The sequence below is a fragment of the Tribolium castaneum genome, chromosome 7 (assembly GCF_031307605.1).
Source record: "Tribolium castaneum strain GA2 chromosome 7, icTriCast1.1, whole genome shotgun sequence".
Lineage (NCBI taxonomy): Eukaryota > Metazoa > Arthropoda > Insecta > Coleoptera > Tenebrionidae > Tribolium > Tribolium castaneum.
The window spans coordinates 7,537,063-7,557,714 of record NC_087400.1 but is presented as its reverse complement, the minus strand read 5'-3'; the positions used below and the strand labels follow the sequence as shown (position 1 = coordinate 7,557,714).

General features: G+C 30.7%; 1 protein-coding gene across 2 annotated transcripts in view; it reads left to right on the top strand.

Annotated features, from left to right (window-relative positions):
• Nucleotides 1-20,215, top strand: part of Sb (Stubble) — a 66,140-nt gene extending 45,925 nt beyond the window's left edge. For both annotated transcript variants that reach the window (XM_064357945.1, XM_064357946.1), the window contains 7 exons: nt 1,090-1,354; nt 4,036-4,446; nt 7,272-7,402; nt 11,158-11,243; nt 11,499-11,605; nt 15,508-15,805; nt 19,214-20,215. In XM_064357945.1, the coding sequence (XP_064214015.1) occupies nt 1,090-1,354; nt 4,036-4,446; nt 7,272-7,402; nt 11,158-11,243; nt 11,499-11,605; nt 15,508-15,805; nt 19,214-19,498 (1,583 nt within the window). In that variant the 3' untranslated portion in view covers nt 19,499-20,215. The remainder of the gene's footprint in view (nt 1-1,089; nt 1,355-4,035; nt 4,447-7,271; nt 7,403-11,157; nt 11,244-11,498; nt 11,606-15,507; nt 15,806-19,213) is intronic.
• Nucleotides 20,216-20,652: the final 437 nt, after the last annotated feature.

The window sequence follows — 20,652 nt, the reverse complement described above, 5'->3', positions numbered from 1 at the left end:
AGGAGATGTTAAAATTGCAAAAACGTCAACTGCTTTTGTCCATAAGCTAATCAACTTCTCAGAACATTTTACATAGGAGTAAGTGCAATGTGTTCAAAAATGGTTGTTCATCAAGTTGACTATGGAAATCAGAATCAGTGTGCCGCTTAGTCCAATTGACTATCGAAATTTTTTTGTCAGGTCTATGAACTAGCTTTTTACTCACTTTTTGGCATTTTTCCTCAAAGTTTTTTTAAGTGTAGGGTTTGTCTTGATTTGTGGTTTCATATTTTCGTGATTTCTGTTGTTGTGTATTCTTTCGTTTTTGAATTCGAAGCATTTTTGCATTATTTTGACGGATCTGTCACTTTGACGACATTCACAATTTATTTTTTTCACAATTCACAATTATTCACAATTTATTTAAATTAAGCGGCACAATACGTTCAAATTTTAAAGGTGACTTGATGAACAACTATTGTTCATGCACTTCACACTGATAATTTTGCTGCGGTCACTATTTGTCATTTAGAAAAAATATCATTGCCTTACTGTTGAAAAATTAAATTAATGACACAACAAAGTTCACTGACACTTTTAATTTCGCCAAGAATTCCCACAGTATAATTTGCAATTTTAGACAATCTAGTTTGCTTATAAATACATGTATAGCTATAAAATCCCAATAAAAAATTAAATGGCAGTATTGCCGGATACAATAATCGTTAAACTGCAGGAAGACTTGTTGAACATGAAATTAAAGCAAAATAGGGTGTCGAGTGTAATGATAAATAATGGACTCAATGATACTTCATCGTCTTAATCTTTTATAATTGATTTCTTACAACAACAATATTTTATTACTTTGAAAGGGACAGTGAAACTTATTTATTGAAAGCGATGAACTTCTCTATACGCATCTGCGGTAAGCGCATTATAATGACCGATAATTACAGATTTGCATTGATATTACCCACATTAATTTAAATATAGATAAAATGCTACGCAACGTGTAATTTCGCTTATTTATGGCTCGGACTCAAATTAAAATTAATTTTTCACTTTCGCGTAATTGTACAGGGTGTTTCAGCTGAGTGGATTTTTTTTCAGCTTATCAGATAAGTCCGAAACCTTGCTGGGTCGACGGCCAAGAAGGCACGTGCATGTTCGTGTACGAGTGCATCAAATCCGAGGGGTACCACATCGGCATGTGCGTGGACACCTTTATGTTTGGTTCCTGCTGTGCACACAACGCTACCGACAACAACGTCGTACCCATCCAACACGACCAACCGGCCGTGCTCTACACTCCTCCTAGTCAACATAGTCATACCACTAACAAGCCAATTAGTCATAGTAGGCCCAGGCCGACAAGGTAACTAGACGGAGAACTAAATGCTAGGAGGCGAAACGAGCCACAAAATTGTACCCAAATTCTAGTGTGGCGGAGTAAAAATGCTTCAAATTAATTTAAATTCAACTATATTATTAAATGCCAGATAGAGTTGAATAGTCTAGTATAAAATTTTTAATAATCTGAGAAAAACTGATTAGAATTTTCACGAAAAATGTTAGATACTCATATTTGAGAAAAAAAATGCGCTCCGTTCTACAACTTTGTTCCTTATTGGCAATCATTTTTGCAGTATTTTGAAAAATATAGGACAAATTAGTAAAAATTGTAACAGTTTTCCATTAATTTATTTGCTAGAGCTTCATCTCTCCTATGTGCTTGAAATTTTTTATTTGTTTTGAAACTTAGACGAGCTAAAAACCATTGCGCCATCTGGCGGAGTTAATTAAACTATGGAGGACTATTTGCAGGTCGTGTCGCATCCTAGCATTTAGGTAACCGTAGCCAAAGATCAAGAAACTATCGTAAAAAATCTGTAGTTTAATCACTCATTATGTTTTAACTGTTAAGTTGTTTGAAGTTTTTTTACAAACGTCAACATAGTCATACCACTAAGAAGTCAATTAGTCATGGTAGGCCCAGGGCGACAAGGTAACTAGACGGAGAACTAAATACTAGGAGGCGAAACGAGCCACAAAATTGTACCCAAATTCTAGTGTGGCAGAGTAAAAATGCTTCAAATTAATTTAAATTCAACTAGTTCATTAAATACCAAAAAAATTTTAAAAATCAAGTATAAAATTTTTAATAATCTGAAAAAACTGATTAAAATTTTCACGAAAAATATTAGAGACTCATATTTGAGAAAAAAAATTGCGCTCCGTTCTTCAACTTTGTTCCTTATTGGCAATCATTTTGGCAGTATTTTGAAAAATATGAGACTAATTTGTAAAAGTTGTAATAGTTTTCTATAAATTTTTTGCTGTGGCTTCATCTTTTCTATGTGCTTGAAATTTTTTGTTTGTTTTGCAATTTAGACGAGCTAAAAACCATTGCGCCATCTGGCGGAGTTAATTGAACTATGGAGGGCTATTTGCAGGTCGTGTCGCATCCTAGCATTTTGGTAACCGTTGCCAATGATCAAGAAACTATCATAAAAAATCTGTAGTTTAATCATTCATTATGTCTTAATTGTTAAGTTGTTTGAAGTTTTTTTGCAAACGTCAACATAGTTATACCACTAACAAGCCAATTATTCATAGTAGGCCTAGGCCGACAAGGTAACTAGACGGAGAACTAAATGCTAGGAGGCGAAACGAGCCACAAAATTGTACCCAAATTCTAGTGTGGCGGAGTAAAAATGCTTCAAATTAATTTAAATTCAAGTAGTTCATTAAATGCCAAAAAAAGTTGAACAGTCGAGTTAAAATTTTTAATAATCTGAGAAAAACCGATTAAAATTTTTACGAAAAATATTAGATACTCATATTTAAGAAAAAAAATGCGCTCCGTTCTACAACTGTGTTTCTTACACCTTTATATATATTGGCAATCATTTTCACAGTATTTTGCGAAGAATTATTTTTCCTTTCAGACATTTTAAAGATTAACCTGTACTGTATTTTGTTTTTTTTGTACAACGCAACATTTAAGCACTGTTTGTTTTAGAATGACGGAAGTAATATTTTTTGTGCAGGAGTTAATACTAAATTAATGAACTGTTTCAGAAAAAAATCACAATCATAAAGAAATATATAAGTTCTTGAGAGCAAACATTGATTTCTGTGTGAATATTAGTTTTTGAGATACAGCACAATATACATTTAGTAGATTCACTTTGTATAAGTTTGTTCCTTGCAATTTTGCTTCACCATTAGAAATTAATTTTAAAATTAAAAAAATTAAAATTTTGCTAAAAATTTTTGTCTCTCATTTCTAATGCCTTACTTATGAATGATTTATAGTATTGCTTGTTAATCAAAATTGGTCTATTCATAACTGGTTATGTAAATAACAATTCCAGTGTTTTTCTAGAAGAATTCACAAAGCCTTTTTGTTCAAGATATTGTCAGTACTAAGTTAATAGCACTTCATATTCATTTTTACATAGAAAGAAATTGAGACAAACTTCTTAAAGACATTAATTTTTAATTACATTAAAGCGTTTTTTAGTAGTTTTAGGTCTGGTTTACAGAAACGTCATTAATTTAATTCGCAATTAATTCCGTGATTAACTGATCACGTGATCAAATTGAACAAATGTGATTGGTCCATTCGCGTTGTTAACTTTTAACAACGAATTAAATTTTAACAAAGCTTTCTATAAACCGGCCTTTAGACATTTAATTAATTTAGAATTACTGAAATTTCAACTTATTTCTTATCTCCATCAAGATTTTCTAAATCGGGCTCCCGTAAAGTTATTAATAGCAAGATTTATTCTTTTTTATATTTTATTTCTTGAGCAACATCACTAGAATTGTCATTAAATGTATAATTTATTGAAACATTGTACTTGTCATACACCGTTTGAAAACTGAGAAATGACATTGTAAATAAAATATTTACTTTTGTATTTAAACTTTTCTGAAATACTGAAACATAAAGTGAAAAGTTTGTTGGTGAAATAGTTGTTGTCACATTTTTCTCTCACACCTGACCCTCTTATTATTCAATTTTCACATTTGTCCAATTCATTTCAGTCATTCGCACCTAAGTCAGTCAACAAAAGCGCCAAATCGTCCCGTAACTCCGCCTCCAGCCCATACTCTGGCGGCCTCTATGAACGTGAGGCCCAACTTGTCGTCGAGGAACCCCACACAACCACCCCGTCACACCGACGCCCTCTCAGGGGCTAATAGTATAGCGATAGGGGTTTATACGAAGCCGGGATGGCAATCGACGACAGAACCGGGTTTTATCACGTCTCACAACCAGAATTCCATTCAGACGGGCTCCAAACCGCAGTGGCAGGTCACTACAGAACCGGCTTTTGTGACGAGAGTTAAAGCGAAACCTAGTAGTTTTAAGCCGAAGCCGAAACCCACCAAGAAACCGATACAGAATACGACGAAGGTGGGCAGCAAGGGGACCACGAAAGCTACCACAAAAAGGTCGGCGAAATTAATTTTTGTTTTTTAAACTGAAGAGATTTTATTTCTTTTTTCCTCATGCTGTTACTGAAAATAAAATACAAATTTAAATCGGTTTTCCAAATTGTATTAAAATGTGGTTGTTAAACAATTGTTAAATATTTTTTTTATTCTGTATTCAAAAAAGATGTTCAATAAATGGCGAAATTTGTTTGCATGTTTATAAAGTTTTCTTCAACTTATTTATTAGTAAAGAAATTAATTTTTTTGTACTTTTCTAAAAAAATAGAAAAAACTATATATCGGACTGAAAAACACGTTAAAGCTCTCAAAAAAGCAAAATTAACACAATTTTTTACCCAATTTGCCAATTTTTTGAATTATTTTGTGCCAATAAAACAAAAACGTTTGCACCTTTTTTTCCTCGATATTTTTATTACAAAATGTGTTATGCGCCCAGAAAATGCACAAAAAGTTCAAAAAATGACCAAAAATTTACTTTTTAGTGGTAAAAAATTCAACAAACGTAAAAGCAACGTTAGTTTCTACCTAATTTAGTGTTTTTTTTTAAATAATATCTAAATTTGCTAAATTTTCAATATGGCTTTGATAAAATTTTGTTAAACTTTTGAATTCTTGGTTTAAAAATGTGTTAAAACGTTTTAAAGATTACAAAATATATTTTTTTCACGTAGTTTGGTGATTTTTGGCTTGTTTAGCGTAAATTCTAAACGTACTTATAAAGTCTTAAAAGCGACAATTTTTTCGTCCTTCTATTATAACTCTCAAAAATGAACCACAAACGTCATACTCAACCTAATTGTCTGATTTTTTAATCCATTTTCATCAAAATTTAAGAAAATCGTCAAATACAGCAAATTTTCGTGTTTTAAAAATATTTTAGCGATTTTTCGATTAATTTTTGAGGAAATTTTGTGAACTATTGCGTTTCTGGTTAAATAAATGATAAAACACGTGGAAAATTCAATATTTTTCTTTTTTGATTAGTTTAGTAATGTTTTCGTTTGATAACAAAATTTACAAACGAATTTTAAAGTTTTAAAAGCGACAAGAATTTACCTTTTTTCACAGAAAGACGTTGCATTTTTATCTTAAAAACATTTTTAATGCTTGAAAACTGCAAAAGTTGCTCAGGTTTTCAACTGATTTGGTTATATTCGGTCTATATCACACAAAATATTGCTAAACTATTGCGTTTTCTGGCTAAAAATGTAGATAGAAAACGAAAATTAGTGTATTTTTTGTTAAGTTCATTACAATTTGAGTAAATTGCATTGAATAAATTTTATCTCAGAAATGTGCCTAAATACTCAAAAAAAGAAAATTAAAATAATTTGACGATTTTTTGGATTATTTTTGACATAATTTTGCTAAAACATTGAATTTTTGGCTCAAAAATATTCTAAACCGCTTAAACAAGACAAAATAGATCTTTTCCGTACTCAAAGTCTTGAAAAAAATAAAACATTTACCATTTTTTTAATAAAAAATGTAGTATAACACCTACAAGAGGCAAACCTAACGTCATTTTTTACCTTATACTTAGATTTAAAAATCAAAATTTGAGAAAAACAACATTTTTCTGGCTAAGAATCTAGATAAAAAACAAAGATTTGTGTATTTTTTGTTAAGTTTATTACAAAGTAAATCGCATTGAGTAATTTTTTTTTCAAAGATGTGCCTAAATATTCAAAAAAAATTTAAAATAATTTGGCGATTTTTCGGTTTGTTTTTGTCAAAATTTTGTTAAAATATTGCATTTTTGGCTCAAAAATATTCTGAACTGAATTTTTTCCACACTTAAAGTCCTGAAAAAATTAAACATTTACCATTTTTTGACTAAAAAATGTGGTAAAACACCAACAAGAGATAAAACTAACGTCATTTTTTACCTTATACCTCGATTTAGAAATCAAAATTTGAGGAAAACAACATTTTTATTTTAAAAACGTTGTTTGAAAACTTGAAACAAAAAACAAAATTTGATCTTCTTTTAAACAATTTGGTGTTTTTTGGTGTAATTTTAACGATATTTCCACAAATTTTTCTGTTCCTGGCTGACAAGTGTGCCAAAATACGTACTTAAACTCCAAAAAACGACAAAAACATGCCTTTATGGCTGGAAAGGATAGAAACGGATGCCATTTTCAATTCAGTTTAGTGCTGAAAAACTCGCTCCTTATTCGCAGAAAGACGAAAAATGCAATAATTTGGCGATTTTGTATTTTTTTTGACGTAATTTATTTATACTCTCACATTTTTTACCTAAAACCATAAAAGCGTTCTCGAAAAAAGAACACAAATTTGCTTTTTTTAAGAAAAACGTCAGAAATACGTAACACAAACTCTGTAAATAGCTAAATTAATTTGTAAACAGATTTTAGAAAATGTTTTTGATCTACGCCAATAAAACTTGATGAAAGAGCACGGTTTTGGCGGCAGATTTAAATTTGTGCCAGATAATTTAAATTACTTTAGTAAAACTCCATTTACGACGGCGTTAAACAGAAGATAACGTCCACAAAGCCGCAGATTTTTCCCGATTTGAAGTTAATTAAACTCGAATCACACCGAAAAAGTGCGAACCCCCGACCGCCGAAACTTTCTAATTAACTTTTCCAATCATATCACGAAAAAGTTGCCAATAATTATCCTTTTTCCTTTTTATAACCAAATCCCTCCACAATCTTGGCCGCAATTCCCGCGAGATCACTCAAATCCTCCGGAAACGTCTCAAAAACACCATGCAGTGGCATACGGAATAAATTAGACTCGTTCTTTTATACTTCTGTTTCCGACAGTTTACAGGATTATATTGATTACAGGCCGCCAACTTCAGCGAGTCCTGTCGTCAACACTGAAGCCACCACTGTGCAAAAAGTTTCAACAGCTCCTGATTTGATGCAAACGTCCACGATTGGAAGTGTTGTCTCAGCTCCAATTTCGGCGAGAGTTGGTAAGGGAAAAAATTCATTAGCGCCAGACTTATTCATTATTATCGAAGTTGGGAGTGTAAATATGAAAGGGAGGGACTTTTGCGCTTTGTGGAGGTGATTTATACTCGAGAAAGTCGACAATAATAAAGGAAATAAAATTAGGGCGCTGGTAAATACAACACATGAGGAAATTTATGTCTACACGACTCTGCATAAATATTTAATAAAGAGAGGCGGGCGCTAAACTCGTTTTCAAGCTTTGAAGTTAGTCTTCCACAAATTTGAAATTTTGATTCGATTGGGAAATGGTGGATGCGCCGGGTCGTATTTTTCATAACAAATTTTTGATTACTCAAATGTTGTATTAAAAGTGTAAATGTAGTTTCATTCATTTTTTGAGAACCCTTTATACAAATACTAGTATGCTATATTTGCATAAAATTTTTGTGTCTTTGTATATGGTAATTAATTTTGTTAAAAAACATAATAAAATTTCCTTACAAAAAAGTAATAGTAAATTACATTTTTAGGAGACTAAATCCTCTCAGTTGAAAACCATAGATAAGTATTTTAAAAAATGTTTTCTTATTACATGTAATATTGATCTTCGAATCCTCCTCGAATAAAATCCATCAAAACGCCAGCGAAAAACTGACTTTTTTTATTTTTATAATTATTGTAAATTTGGCTTTTGCACATTGCTCTCAGTTTTTTGAATTTTATATTTGTTTCGAAGATTTTTTCTTCTTTAGTTATAGATTTGAGAACTTTGAAATTCTTACAACATTCTTCAAATGTTGACTTTTTTTTGTCTTTCTCTTCTCAATTTATTAAATTATTTAAGATTTCTTCTAATTTGAAAAATTTTAAGTATATATGTGCTTGATACTTGATGGTATTTCTAACTTTACAAAGAAAATGACAATAGATGTCATTTTTAAAATTTGATATTATCTCTAAAGTTTTCATATTTTCTTCTCAAAATCGTGTTCGCACATCTCCACTGTAATACTTTTACATATTCTAACAAAGAGAAGGAAACTTTGAACGTCTTTCTCCAAAAATTTGAAAGATTGATTTAATGTAAGAAATGGTGGATGCGCCGGGATGCAACTTTTTAAGGAATTTTTCTCAAAAAATTTTTTTAAAGAATTTTGGCGAACACACAATAAAGTGTGTATTGTTTACAAATTTTGTTGATCATTTCTGTGACATGAAATTTATAGATATAAATTTTTTCGAATTAATTTGCTTTTTTTGTTTCGTTTTTCCAAGATCTTTAACTGCGTTCTACGTTTTGCAATAAAATTTCGATTAAAGATAGTGGTATTTCTCAAACAATATTGTTGTTATATTGTTTTTAATAATTTGCATTATTTTGAGGAATTTTGCTCTTTGATGCTAAAACAATGCAACACAAAACATTACTAGAGATGTCTGTTTTAAAGATCATTTACTTTATAAAATCTTTGAAATTTTTTCAATTTTTTTCTTAAATTTAAAATTTTACTTGTTTATTAAAGTGCATTTGTAAAAGGGCTAAAAATGCTTCTGAAGATGTATAGTGATTTTATCAGAAGTTTTACATGTTCATTAATATAAGAAATGGTGGATGCGCCGGGTATCTTTTTTCCTTATATTAAATTATTGTTCAAATATTTTATTAAATGTTTGTCGACCATTAAGTAAGTTCTATGTGGCTTTGTTTTAAAAGTTTGTTTGTAAATTGAATTTGTTAAATTTTTAAATTTTTTCGTTCAAAGTTCAGCTTTTTTCTATATGTTTAAACATAGTGATATTTTTAAAATAATTACTTGAATTAATTATTAAGTTATAATGTTGCTTTATTTAGAAAAATTGTGCTCTTTGAAGCTGTAGCTTCAAAAAGATGTACATTTTCAGTTTTGACAAAGTTTGTAAAGCTCAAACACTTAATGTTATTCTATGTTATACTAAGTTAAAAAAATGTGAATTAGATATTCAACATTAAGATAACAGTTTTTCTAATTTTTGTTTTATTTATTTGTTTATTTATTTTTTTAACCAAAAAGGGGCGTGAGGAAGGAAAAAAATTGTTTCTGAGACTTTGAAATTATCTTTATAAAAGTTTAAAATGAAGAAATAAAATACAAATGGTGGATGCGCCGGGCTGACTTTTTTTCAGGTATTTTTGCTTTGAAATTTGTAAATTGTTTAAATTATTTTATTTTTCGACAAAATTTACGGTTTTTCTCCTGTGTAAGGAACTTTTGACAACTGTTTGGCATTTCTCACTACGAAACGTCAGATTATTTTTAACAAATTTAAAGCAATTTTAAGTCTTGCTGAGTCTATTTCAAAGAATAAAATGTTGTATTGAACTCGTTTTTGTGTAAATCGGTTCATTTATTTCGCCTCGTGGATGATAAACCACTCGTTTTCACTCGTGGTTTAAAAATCCACTCGTGAAATAAAGCGTCCGATTTACACTCAAACTCATTAAATAAATAACTATAAATTTTTGGTTTAAACTTTGTCGAAGGATAAGTGATTTACGTTTGCTTATTAATGTTTAACAATTTGTTAACAAATTTTCTGAAACATAAATACTGTTTCAGTATTTTTCTCTCAAGTTTTTTAGCTGCGTTTAATATTTTGTTATGAGATCATAATTTTTAAAGTAATTTTTCCATTTGGCTCTTGTAGTGTTTGCAATATTTTCAAATTTTGCTTTCCTTCAAAAAATTTTGCTTTAAATATGTTCTGCAAGTCTTTTTTATCATTTTTTCATACTATGAAATTGTTCAAATCTTTGACACATTTTGTGAACTTAATTTATAGTTCTTACAAACTTCATTTGTTCTCTTTAATTTTTTTGTTTATTGTTTTCTAAGATCTTTAATACGTTTAACGTTTTGCCATGAAATCGTGATGGCTTCAAAAATTTTGTTGATCTCGATTCATTTAGCACTTTTATTGTTTTCAGTTATTTACTATTTCTTATTTTTACCAATGTGTAGAAGAATTAAGGTCCTAAGCAATCAACACTTTTAAGAGCTTTGAAGCTTTGAAGCAATTTTTCTAAAAACTCGAAATCATAATTGAGAAAAATGGTGGATGCGCCGGGTCACATTTTTTCTTTTAACAAATCCTCTTCTATTATCTCGCACCCAATCGTTCAAATCTTGGATTAAAAGTCTGTCGAACACGGAATGAACCAATTAAAGCAACTCAATACTTTCGCAATTACTCTCCCATCCCTAATCCGAGCCTCATTCTCAAAGAATCGAATTCTTTGTTTTTGGTTCAGATTCTCGCATGACGCGTCGTTTTTTATTTGCTTTCTTACCCTTATGACGGGGTGAAGGCCGTGAAAACATCACGTTTCATCACCTGGGGTGCGTTTCAGAATGCCATTCTTGTGTACTCGTTAAGGGTCTAACGAGCTGGCAAGTCAAGGAAAAATGCGGATTGGATTTATATGCCAACGGAAAAGTATAATTATGGGCGGACTTTTGTCCAGAAAAATATTCATTGTAACGAAAATATTCCAGAAATCAATAGTAAAAAAATGACAAAACGAAATAATATGAAGACTAACAAAAAAAAGAACTACATATTGCTATAAAAAAATTGAAAAAAAATTAAGATTTTTTTTAAGGATTTAAATTAATTTTTTGGATTGAAACGAATTTGAAATATCGGTATTGAGCGTAGATGGCGCTTATAACTCAAGCGAAATGGCGCGTAATTCAAAAAATTTTTTTTTGTTTTTTGATTTTTATTTAATTTTTAGAATGTGGTGTACCCAAGATGACGACCCAACCCCAGTCGAAAATCGTGGGGGGTAAGAACGCCCCTTTTGGCCGGTGGCCCTGGCAGGTGAGATAAGAAATTACGGATGTTCCTTAAGCTTCTTTCCGTCTTCCGATACTAACTCACATTTATCTGGCTTTAACGTTGTATACATTTTTGCGCTTCTTTAGATTATTTTTATTTACGGTGGTAGTGAGTGTTCCCGTGCCAAGAAACGGTGAGATTTCTTGCAAATCGGTTATTTACGACCAGGGGGAAAATTTATTTTTACTTGGGCTTCGCCCAGATTAAAATTAATTAAATGTTTTCGTCATTTTTCAGGTTTCAGTGAGAAGGACCTCCTTTTTCGGCTTCTCCAGCACGCATAGGTGCGGAGGTGCGATCCTTAACGAGAATTGGATCGCAACAGCTGGACATTGCGTCGATGAGTAAGTTATTAAATTGAGTTGAATTTAATTGAATTAGGGCTCTGTTGGTTTAAATTGTCACTGAAAGCTTTTTGTGGACTTAAGGTTACAATTCTTTAGGACAAGAATACCGACGAATAAACAAAAATTAAGGAAAAATTACAGCTGACTAAACAGTTTCTGCAAAACACTTATAAAACGGTTTTATCGTAAGTGAATGTTAAGTTAATTTGTCGCTTAACTTTGTCCCAGCTGTAAACTTAATTTCAGTTAAAAGCAGAGGTTTTAATTAAAAGCAGGACGCTGATGCATACACAAAAACGGAAATGCGAGGGGTGCTTATTTAGGGATTATTTTATCAAATTTGTTCGCCTTTTTAGAAAAAGTGCATTCGCACTCTCAGTATTTTTTTCTAAAATGTTCAATCTATTTGTAACTGTCAACTGTGAGCTTTTCGAATCTTTAAGCCAAATATTTTTTGTTATTCTTGCAAGTTTTAATAACTTCGATATTTTTGAGAAGTTTTTTCTGTCACTAATTTAGACATTATTAAAACAGATAAAAAATATAGATAAGATTGTAGATAAAAATACAGATAACATAGCGGTTCCAACTTGTATTTTGTGGTTTTAATTTAATTTTATGCAAAAATTTTGCTTTATTTTGAGGAGTCAAAAGCAAAAATGACACACTTTTTATTTTTGTAAAGGAAAAAACTCAATGTAAGAAAATTTTAAGTCGGTGAAGAACATGACAAGAGTAGGTTTTAAAGTAATATTTTTTCGTTGCTTTTGATTTTTCAATTTACTTTCTAACAATGAGAAACGAATTGTTAAAACATATTAATTTTCTTGTATGTATAGATTTTGTAACAGAATTAGTTCAAGCAAATATTTTTTACTCACATATCGACAGATTTGTTAGATGAAAACGGGTCTTGTTAGGAAAATCTTTATTTTTGTCTCAAATTAGATTCCAAATTTGATTTTTTTTGGCATTTTTCTTCTAAAACTAGTTTTGAAAGTAACGAAAATTGCTCTCAGTTGAGAAGAAAATTGAATACTAGTTCAATTTATGCAAAAATATGCTTAGAGGACAATTATTTTGCCTGTTTTTGCAGTTTTTTTTATCGATTTTAGGTACTTATTTTTCAGTGATAATATGATCCAGCTTCTGCACATAAAACTGGCTTATTAGTGATCGGCTGTTTGGCTTTTTCCTGTTGATGTAGCGCCAGATAACGCAAAATGTGCCGATATGTTAAAAATGATAATAATCAAATATTCTTTGTCGGTACAGAAAATCATAGAACAAATTCTTTGTTTGTATAGGATCGATATGATGTCGTTTGCTTACAAATTTTTTTTAACGAAAATTGTCCTTACTTAGAAAAATTATCAATTTATGCAAAAATGTGCCGTGAAATAAGTTTTTTGCTTTGTTTTATTTAAACTGAGTTTATATTCTGTTTTAATAAAAACCTCTTTTATTTTTATCGATACAAAAGGTTGCAAAAATATGTTCTAGATTAAATTTTTCAGCTTATTTTGATTGCATTAATTTACTTCCAATAAGAGTTGCTCTTTTTAAAAGTTATTAAAAAATCTGTCTTTAATAAACTTTAATAATAACAATTGGCCTTTTCCTGATGAATTAGTGCCAGATATCGCAAAACAGGCAAATATATTAAAAAAAAATATTTTAAAGATTTTTTATCAACACAAGAAGATCACAAACAATCATCACAAAATTTATTTTTCGCCAAATTTTTTTTGGCTAACTTATTTTTTAACGAAAATTGCCCTAGCATGAAAAAAATTTATTCAATTTGTGAAAAATTAAAGTGTTTTGAAGTGAGTTAGGCTTTGGCTTGTTTGACTCAATCTGACTAAAGAATACTACGTTAAATGCTTGCCAGAAATCTTAGGATTGTCTAACAAACACTCACTTTATTTTAATCGATGCAGAAAGTAGCAATAATATGTTAAAATTCGGAAGTAAAGTTACCGTTGGGAGCGCCACTGAGCTAGGTCGAAAACAGTAACCACAAATGGCGGGAAAATGTTTATTCGGATATTTTGAACGTTGTACGAATTTTGAGGCTTCACAATTATTACATTGCCAATGCGAAATGACTATTGTATCTTTGGTGGAAGAAATGAATGTTGACAAATTAGAGATGACGAGGAAAACACGAATAACGAATGACTTTTTGGTTTACTTCCTTTATTGGAAAATTATTACAAAGACATTGAAAAGCCTACTTTTTGGCATAATTTACGTTTAAGTGTATTAGCAGTTGTTAATTTTAATTGTAGTTTTGTTGATTTATCGAAGTATTTCATGATTTTATCAGTGGAAAAATTCTAACCTAAAATTCACAAACTTCACTAATTTACTGGTTTCTTGAGCCCAACTTTGTGTTCGCTGTGATCCATTACTATAGTCTTTAATTAGACAACTGTTTGATAACACTTTGTAATGAAAATTTAATTTTTTTTCACTTTTTATCCACTTTCAAATTCCAACAATAAACACTTTATACCACGAAAAACCGCAGAACCAAAGTCAAAGCTAGTATTTACCACCACGTACTTTTAAAGTGATTTTCTCCAATGTAAGCAATTAACACTATACCCGCAAAATTGTTAAACAATTTATTAGATGTCAATTAAATGTGGAATTACGAAAATTTCATTACTGTTTTCGACATAGTTCAAAAGTCATCACCAGAAGGCGTCTAGTTAATTTTATTTCCGAATAGTATATTATTATACGACTTTTATGAGACGTTCTATTGTGGCACGAATGTTTTGGAGCACGACGAAGGAGTCCCACAATGAAGTCTTATAAAACGAGTGTAATATACTATTTTTTTACTTTCTAGTATTGTCGTTTGTTTTTGTTTTACTTTAACTTATCAGAATCTGTTTAAATTATTTCCTCTTGGTTTTGTTAATTTTTCGCGCTCTATCAATAAACGACTTGATGCTGTTGACAGATCACCACTAGATTACAGTGATGACTGATGACACCTCGCCCAGCACTGTCAATACAACTCCTAAAAATTTACTAAAAGTAGTTGAACAAAAGTTCTCTGTGTGAAACTACTTTCACACTAAACTACTAAAGCTTTTATAAATTTTAAAATCCTAATTTGTAAGCAAAAATATTCTACTCTGATAAAAACATTATTTTTTACTTTCTTTTGCATCTTTAAAATAAAAACTTTTATTCAATAAAAATGATTAGGAATTAATATATTTCCCAATGACCAACATACCGTTAACTAAAACTTCAAAACTACATTTAACCCCTCTAGGGAGTATTTAACCACCAAGGATTGCATTGTCAAGCAGATTACGTAAGTATGCAAAATTTCAATTAATTAGGACAACGGGAACCTTTTTAAATTTGGCTCCAAAAATATGAAACAGACAGACAGATAACAAAGCAAGTTAAATAAAAGCTTTTAAAAAACTGTGGATTTTTATTATAAAACTTACAAGACTTTTGTGCGATAGTTCCTTATTCTACTAGCCTTATTTTTTAACAATAATTTAATTGTTACCAGCTCCCAACCGAACTAAACTTGATTTTATTCGTTCCAAAGTCGGAACGAAAACCTGAAACGACTCTGACAACAACAAGAGTCCTTTTTCTCCTTTAAGAGGTTTTACCTAAGAAAAGCCATCTCACATACCCACCTATCCGATTTAAATTGAACAATTTCAAGTGTCCAATTTAAGATTTTCCGTCAAATCGCCGTAATATATCATTGCAAAGCTTTGAGCTTGAATTTACACGAAAACCTGCATTTCCCGTTTAAAACCGCGTCTCCGCCTCTCAATTATCCCAATCCGATTAATCCTCGTCTCGCCATTCGAAATATTTACTTTTGATTCGGAAAATTCCGCTTTCAGTTTGCTCACATCCCAGATCCGGATTCGCGTCGGCGAGTACGACTTTTCCAGCGTCCAGGAGGAGTTTCCCTACGTCGAAAGGGCCGTCGCTCGGAAAGTCGTTCATCCGAAGTACAACTTTTTTACGTACGAATACGATCTGGCTCTGGTGCAGCTTGATAAAGCGCTGGAATTTGCTCCGCATATATCTCCGATTTGTCTGCCTGCCTCCGATGATCTGCTCATCGGGGAGAACGCCACCGTCACCGGCTGGGGGCGGCTGAGTGAGGGCGGCACGCTGCCCTCCGTCTTGCAAGAGGTAAGGACCATTTTTGTTGCAATTTCAAATTCAGCTGGAATTTTAATCCTCCTGTTTTTTGGGCGAAAGCCTTGAAAAATCCATTACTCGGCTCCCTCCAGAGAGCAGTGTCCACACTTGTTGTAGTGGAAAAGTTTTTTCGAGCGATTGGGAAAAGTTTCACGATTTTATGATCATTAGGATTTCGGAGGAAATGTGTGAAATATTGGACGAGAGTTCGGCAAATGCGTTTTTATGTATTTATCATTCAGAGTCTTGTTTTTGATTAAAGGTTGGTGATAATGGGGTGAATCGTGTACTGTGGGGTTTAAATAGGGCGGATTCGAACCACGATTGACTCATTATAGAATTCCATTGTCGGGGTAAATGTAATTTAATCAGGAAATTCCAAACGTGCGTCGCATTTTTAAATTTAAATATGTTTAGACATGTTTTGAATACCTTTTTTATTGAATATTAAAAATCTTAATTAAAATTACGTGTATCAGCTTTTTGTACTACGTTCTGGAGGGTCCTATAATTAATTTTCAGTGCGTCTGAGCGTTCATTGAAAAAATATAAGGCGACAAATAGAGCATTTTTTATATTATACAGTGTGGAATTTTAAACTTGAATAAAATTCATAACTTGGATTAGGCAATTTTTGTAAAACTTCCATAAACAGATCGTTTTTTGTTTTTTCTTGTCCATGGACATGGTTTTTGTTTATTTGCTGTCAAAACTGCACAGCCACCTCTAACTTTTTTTCTCAAATGTAACGGTATGCCAAGTGTCACCTCATGTGAAAGAGCACTTTGCAAGGAATACAACGCACTCTTTGCACTCTGAAAAAATTTCCAAAGCCTACGCGATAAAAAAATTACAACAAATTTTTATAAGTTGAAATTAGGCAAATCACACTAGAAATGTTGCAAAATGTTAGAAATTCATGCTACTATTGTTATGTCGTCATTTTGAACAGTTGTTGCATTAAATAATGTTTAACTTATAAAATTGGTTTTTTATTATTTCATCACGTAGGCTTTGAAAACATTCAAAAAACAAATAGTGTGTTGTAATGCTTGCGAAAAGGGCTTTTATACGTGGTGGCACTTTACAGTTTTACATACTGATTAATAAAAATCTTTGTTTTGAGGTTATTTTTATCATCGTATGCGTTTTTTTTTCTTAGGACTTTTAAAAGTTATTTACTTCAGTTGAGATAAATAAAAATTAACTGTAACTTATTTGTTTATTTTGAGTGTTTCAGTTTTTTTTCAATTTTTTTTATGGTTTTAAAAACTGTTTTTTACCAAATTTCATTGTATATTTTTAAAATTTTACCTTAGTAGATTTTGTAAGTTAGGTTTTTCAGGTTTCGCGAACTTAAAATTTTTATATCTTTGCTTAACACAATGATTAAAACTCTTAACCTTGCGTTTTATATCTCAAAATTTATTAATTTTTATGAAGATACACTTAGCCCCGATTTTTACTCAGTTTGCGTAATTCAAAACATTATTCATTAACCCGAAAATTTCTTAAGTTTTTTTTGTTATCACAAGAAGGGACGAATTATTTTCCAGTAAAGATTTCACTATGACTTTTTAACTTTTAGTTATTTATTTCAACAATTTAAGACTTTTTTTTCTTTTTAGAAGAAGAACTCTCACGAAAGATTTCGTTTGAATTCTCAACTTTTCAACATTTTTCTCATTTACTTTTTTTTAATTGTTTTTCGCTTTTTAGATTTCGGGAATTTTCAAACCTGAGATTTTAATTTTTTGGTAGAATTTCGCTTTTATTTTACTGAAGTTACTAAATTTAGTTATTACAAGATCAAAGCTCTTTCTTAGCAAAAAATTTTGCTTTGATTTTGTAATTTTTTTGTCACTTATTACCTCAAACCGATTATTAGTTATTATTTTTTTGCTTTTTTAGATTTTGTGGTCTCAGGATTTTTTAAACTTACTTTCGCATCTCAAAATTTTGATTTCTTTTAAAGGATGCGTTATCCATTAGCCTTTTAGCGAAAATTCTACCTGAAGTTCAATTTAAATGATTAATCTCAAATTTTTTTAAGCTGTTTTAGTTGTCATAAAATAAAAAGAATAACTCTTTTTGACAAAGATTTCACTTTTATTTCAATTTCAATTTTTTGTAAGGATTTTGCATTTTCCATATATTAGCTGTTTCAAAACCATAAAAACGCCAAGGTCGCATTTAACCAAATTATTTTTTAAATAAGATTAATAAAACTGTAAAATTGTTATTAATGTTTAGATCTCTTATTAAAAGTAGTAATTACATTAGATATTATTTTTTTGAAGCCCATGCATAATTTGTAACACCTACCGTTTTTAGAGAAAATGCGACGTTGGCGTTTTTATAGTTTTGAAACAGCTAATATCTACTTGAAATTTCTAAAGTTAAATCATTAATAATAAAAAAATAGGCTGTTTTTTAATTATCATAAAATATAAAAAAGTTTTTTTTTAGCTAGAATTTACAATTTTTCCACATTTTTCTCAGTTCCTAGTTTTAACAAACATTTTCTTTTGAGATTGCCGGACTACTAGTAAATCTTGCTTCTATTTTTCGTTTTTTATTTGTAGTTAATATTTTACCTAACATTGTTAAGTGGGTAAAATAAATTACCTATTGCTTTCAAAATTTGTTTTTGTTCAGTTTTTTCAATTATTACAAGATAAGAAAATGAACTGTCTTTCAACAAAGATTACACTTTTGAATTTTATCGCAATTGTAGTTATTTTTAACGGTTTTTTAGGTTTTACGTTTTCAGATATCAGAACTTTTCTTATTTTAAAATTTAATTTTTTGAAAAGACTTCGCGAAGATTTTGATATTGGGACATTTAATTCTACTGTTTTATCTAAAGTTGTTAAAATTACTTTTTTAGATTTTAAGATCTCTAAACATTTTTATCTCAAAATTTTGATTATTCATAAGGATATCAATTTATATAACTTTATTTGTGTAATTCTGGTGTTGTTCGAAATTTTTTAATAATAATAATTGATTTTTCAAAATCACAATGGCAGTTATTATATTTTTTAAAAAAACTTGTTTTTTTTTTACTATTTTTTGGCCTTATCTCAATTTATCTCAGTATTTCTCACAATTTTGGAAGTTTGTTATTCAAACTGCAAACATTTTATACTATTTTTTATGTTTTAAAATAAAAATCTTAAAACTCTTTCCAAATCAGGCTTACCTTTTTTTTAAATTTTAAAGTTTCACGCATTTTTTTTTTAGTATTTGCTTCTTCTATTTAATATTTTTCAAAACTTGGATTTGTCGTAAGATTTTCGCATTTAGTAAATTTTTTTGTAACCTTAACTTCCTTCTCCAAAATAGTTTATTGTTTCACACAAAATTGTTAAGTAAATCACAAAAAAATGATCCCAGGTCCAAGTCCCCATCGTGAGCAACGACCGCTGCAAGAGCATGTTCCTTCGTGCCGGAAGACACGAGTTCATCCCGGACATTTTCCTCTGTGCCGGGCACGAAAATGGCGGCCGGGACTCCTGTCAAGGCGATTCCGGGGGACCTTTACAAGTTAGAGGCAAAGACGGCCACTACTTCCTCGCCGGAATCATCTCCTGGGGAATCGGCTGCGCCGAAGCCAACCTTCCCGGAGTTTGCACCCGGATTTCCAAATTCGTCCCCTGGATATTGAAACACGTCACCTGAGACGCCCCGCACACTTTTCGTGTACATACAAGTGTACAGAAGTTGTATATTTTTGTTAATTTGCTGTATATAAGTATATAAAACTGTTTTCCATTTGTTAATTTTAGCCCATGTTATGCATAATTTATTTAATAATACGTACGTGTGATATCTGTTAGGTAAGTTCTACAATTTTGTAAATATTTATTTTTACTCGAGACGATTTAATTACTTGTCGGGACAAAAGTTGATTGTTAATCCCCGTTAATTGTTAAATTTTTGTCGTGAAAATTTAATTTTTTGACGATGCTTCAACCACATACATTTCGCTGTTAATTTATTCAAAGTCGAATAAAGCCGAGCCCCTAATATGGTGGATGTAGCGCTTATAACCGGATTACTTGAAATGAGGAAATTAAGAACCGCAGACGAAAATGACGGTCGGCATCTCCACAGCAACCGCTGAAAAAAAACATATTTCAGGCGCTGTTTTTCATAATCGGAGTCGTGAGACACGGATTTGTTCCTGAATGTGATTTTCCAGTCATTTGTGATCAAATTCTAGAATTAAGCACTTCTGCAGAGCGTAGATAAGTTCATTCATATCGCATTACTAATCGTAACTTTAATCAGGGCTACTAATTGCGTACAATATTAGGCTTGTACATAGGCTAGGATAAGAGAAATATTTAATTTTGTACTTTTCCAAAGATGTAATAAATATTTTTGACAAAACAATCCGAAGTTTTGAATTGCTTATTAAATGGGATTAATTCCTGAGCCCTGGCAGGGCTTAATTGCAACATTTATCGATTGGTCACTGGATTCATGTCAAATGAATTACTGCCCATTAATAAATAAATTAATTTATTGCCGGAATTATTACCGATGCGTTTCGTTAAAATTACGTGGCATAAAAAACTGGTCGTTAGTTGGATAAAAAGCAATCTCTAAAGCAAAATATTAACATATTAATGAAGCTGAATAAAGTTTCGTTTTGATCCTTTGATAACGCACAAAGTACGAGAGGTTCGATGCTAAAATTAAAACGAGACGAGTAAGCAAGATTTAATTAAAAAATCTAATACGGTTTGTTTGATACATAAAGAAAATTTTTGGTTTTTGTTGAATGAAAGCTTTGTTTTTAATTATTTTCTCACTTATCAATTTTTTGT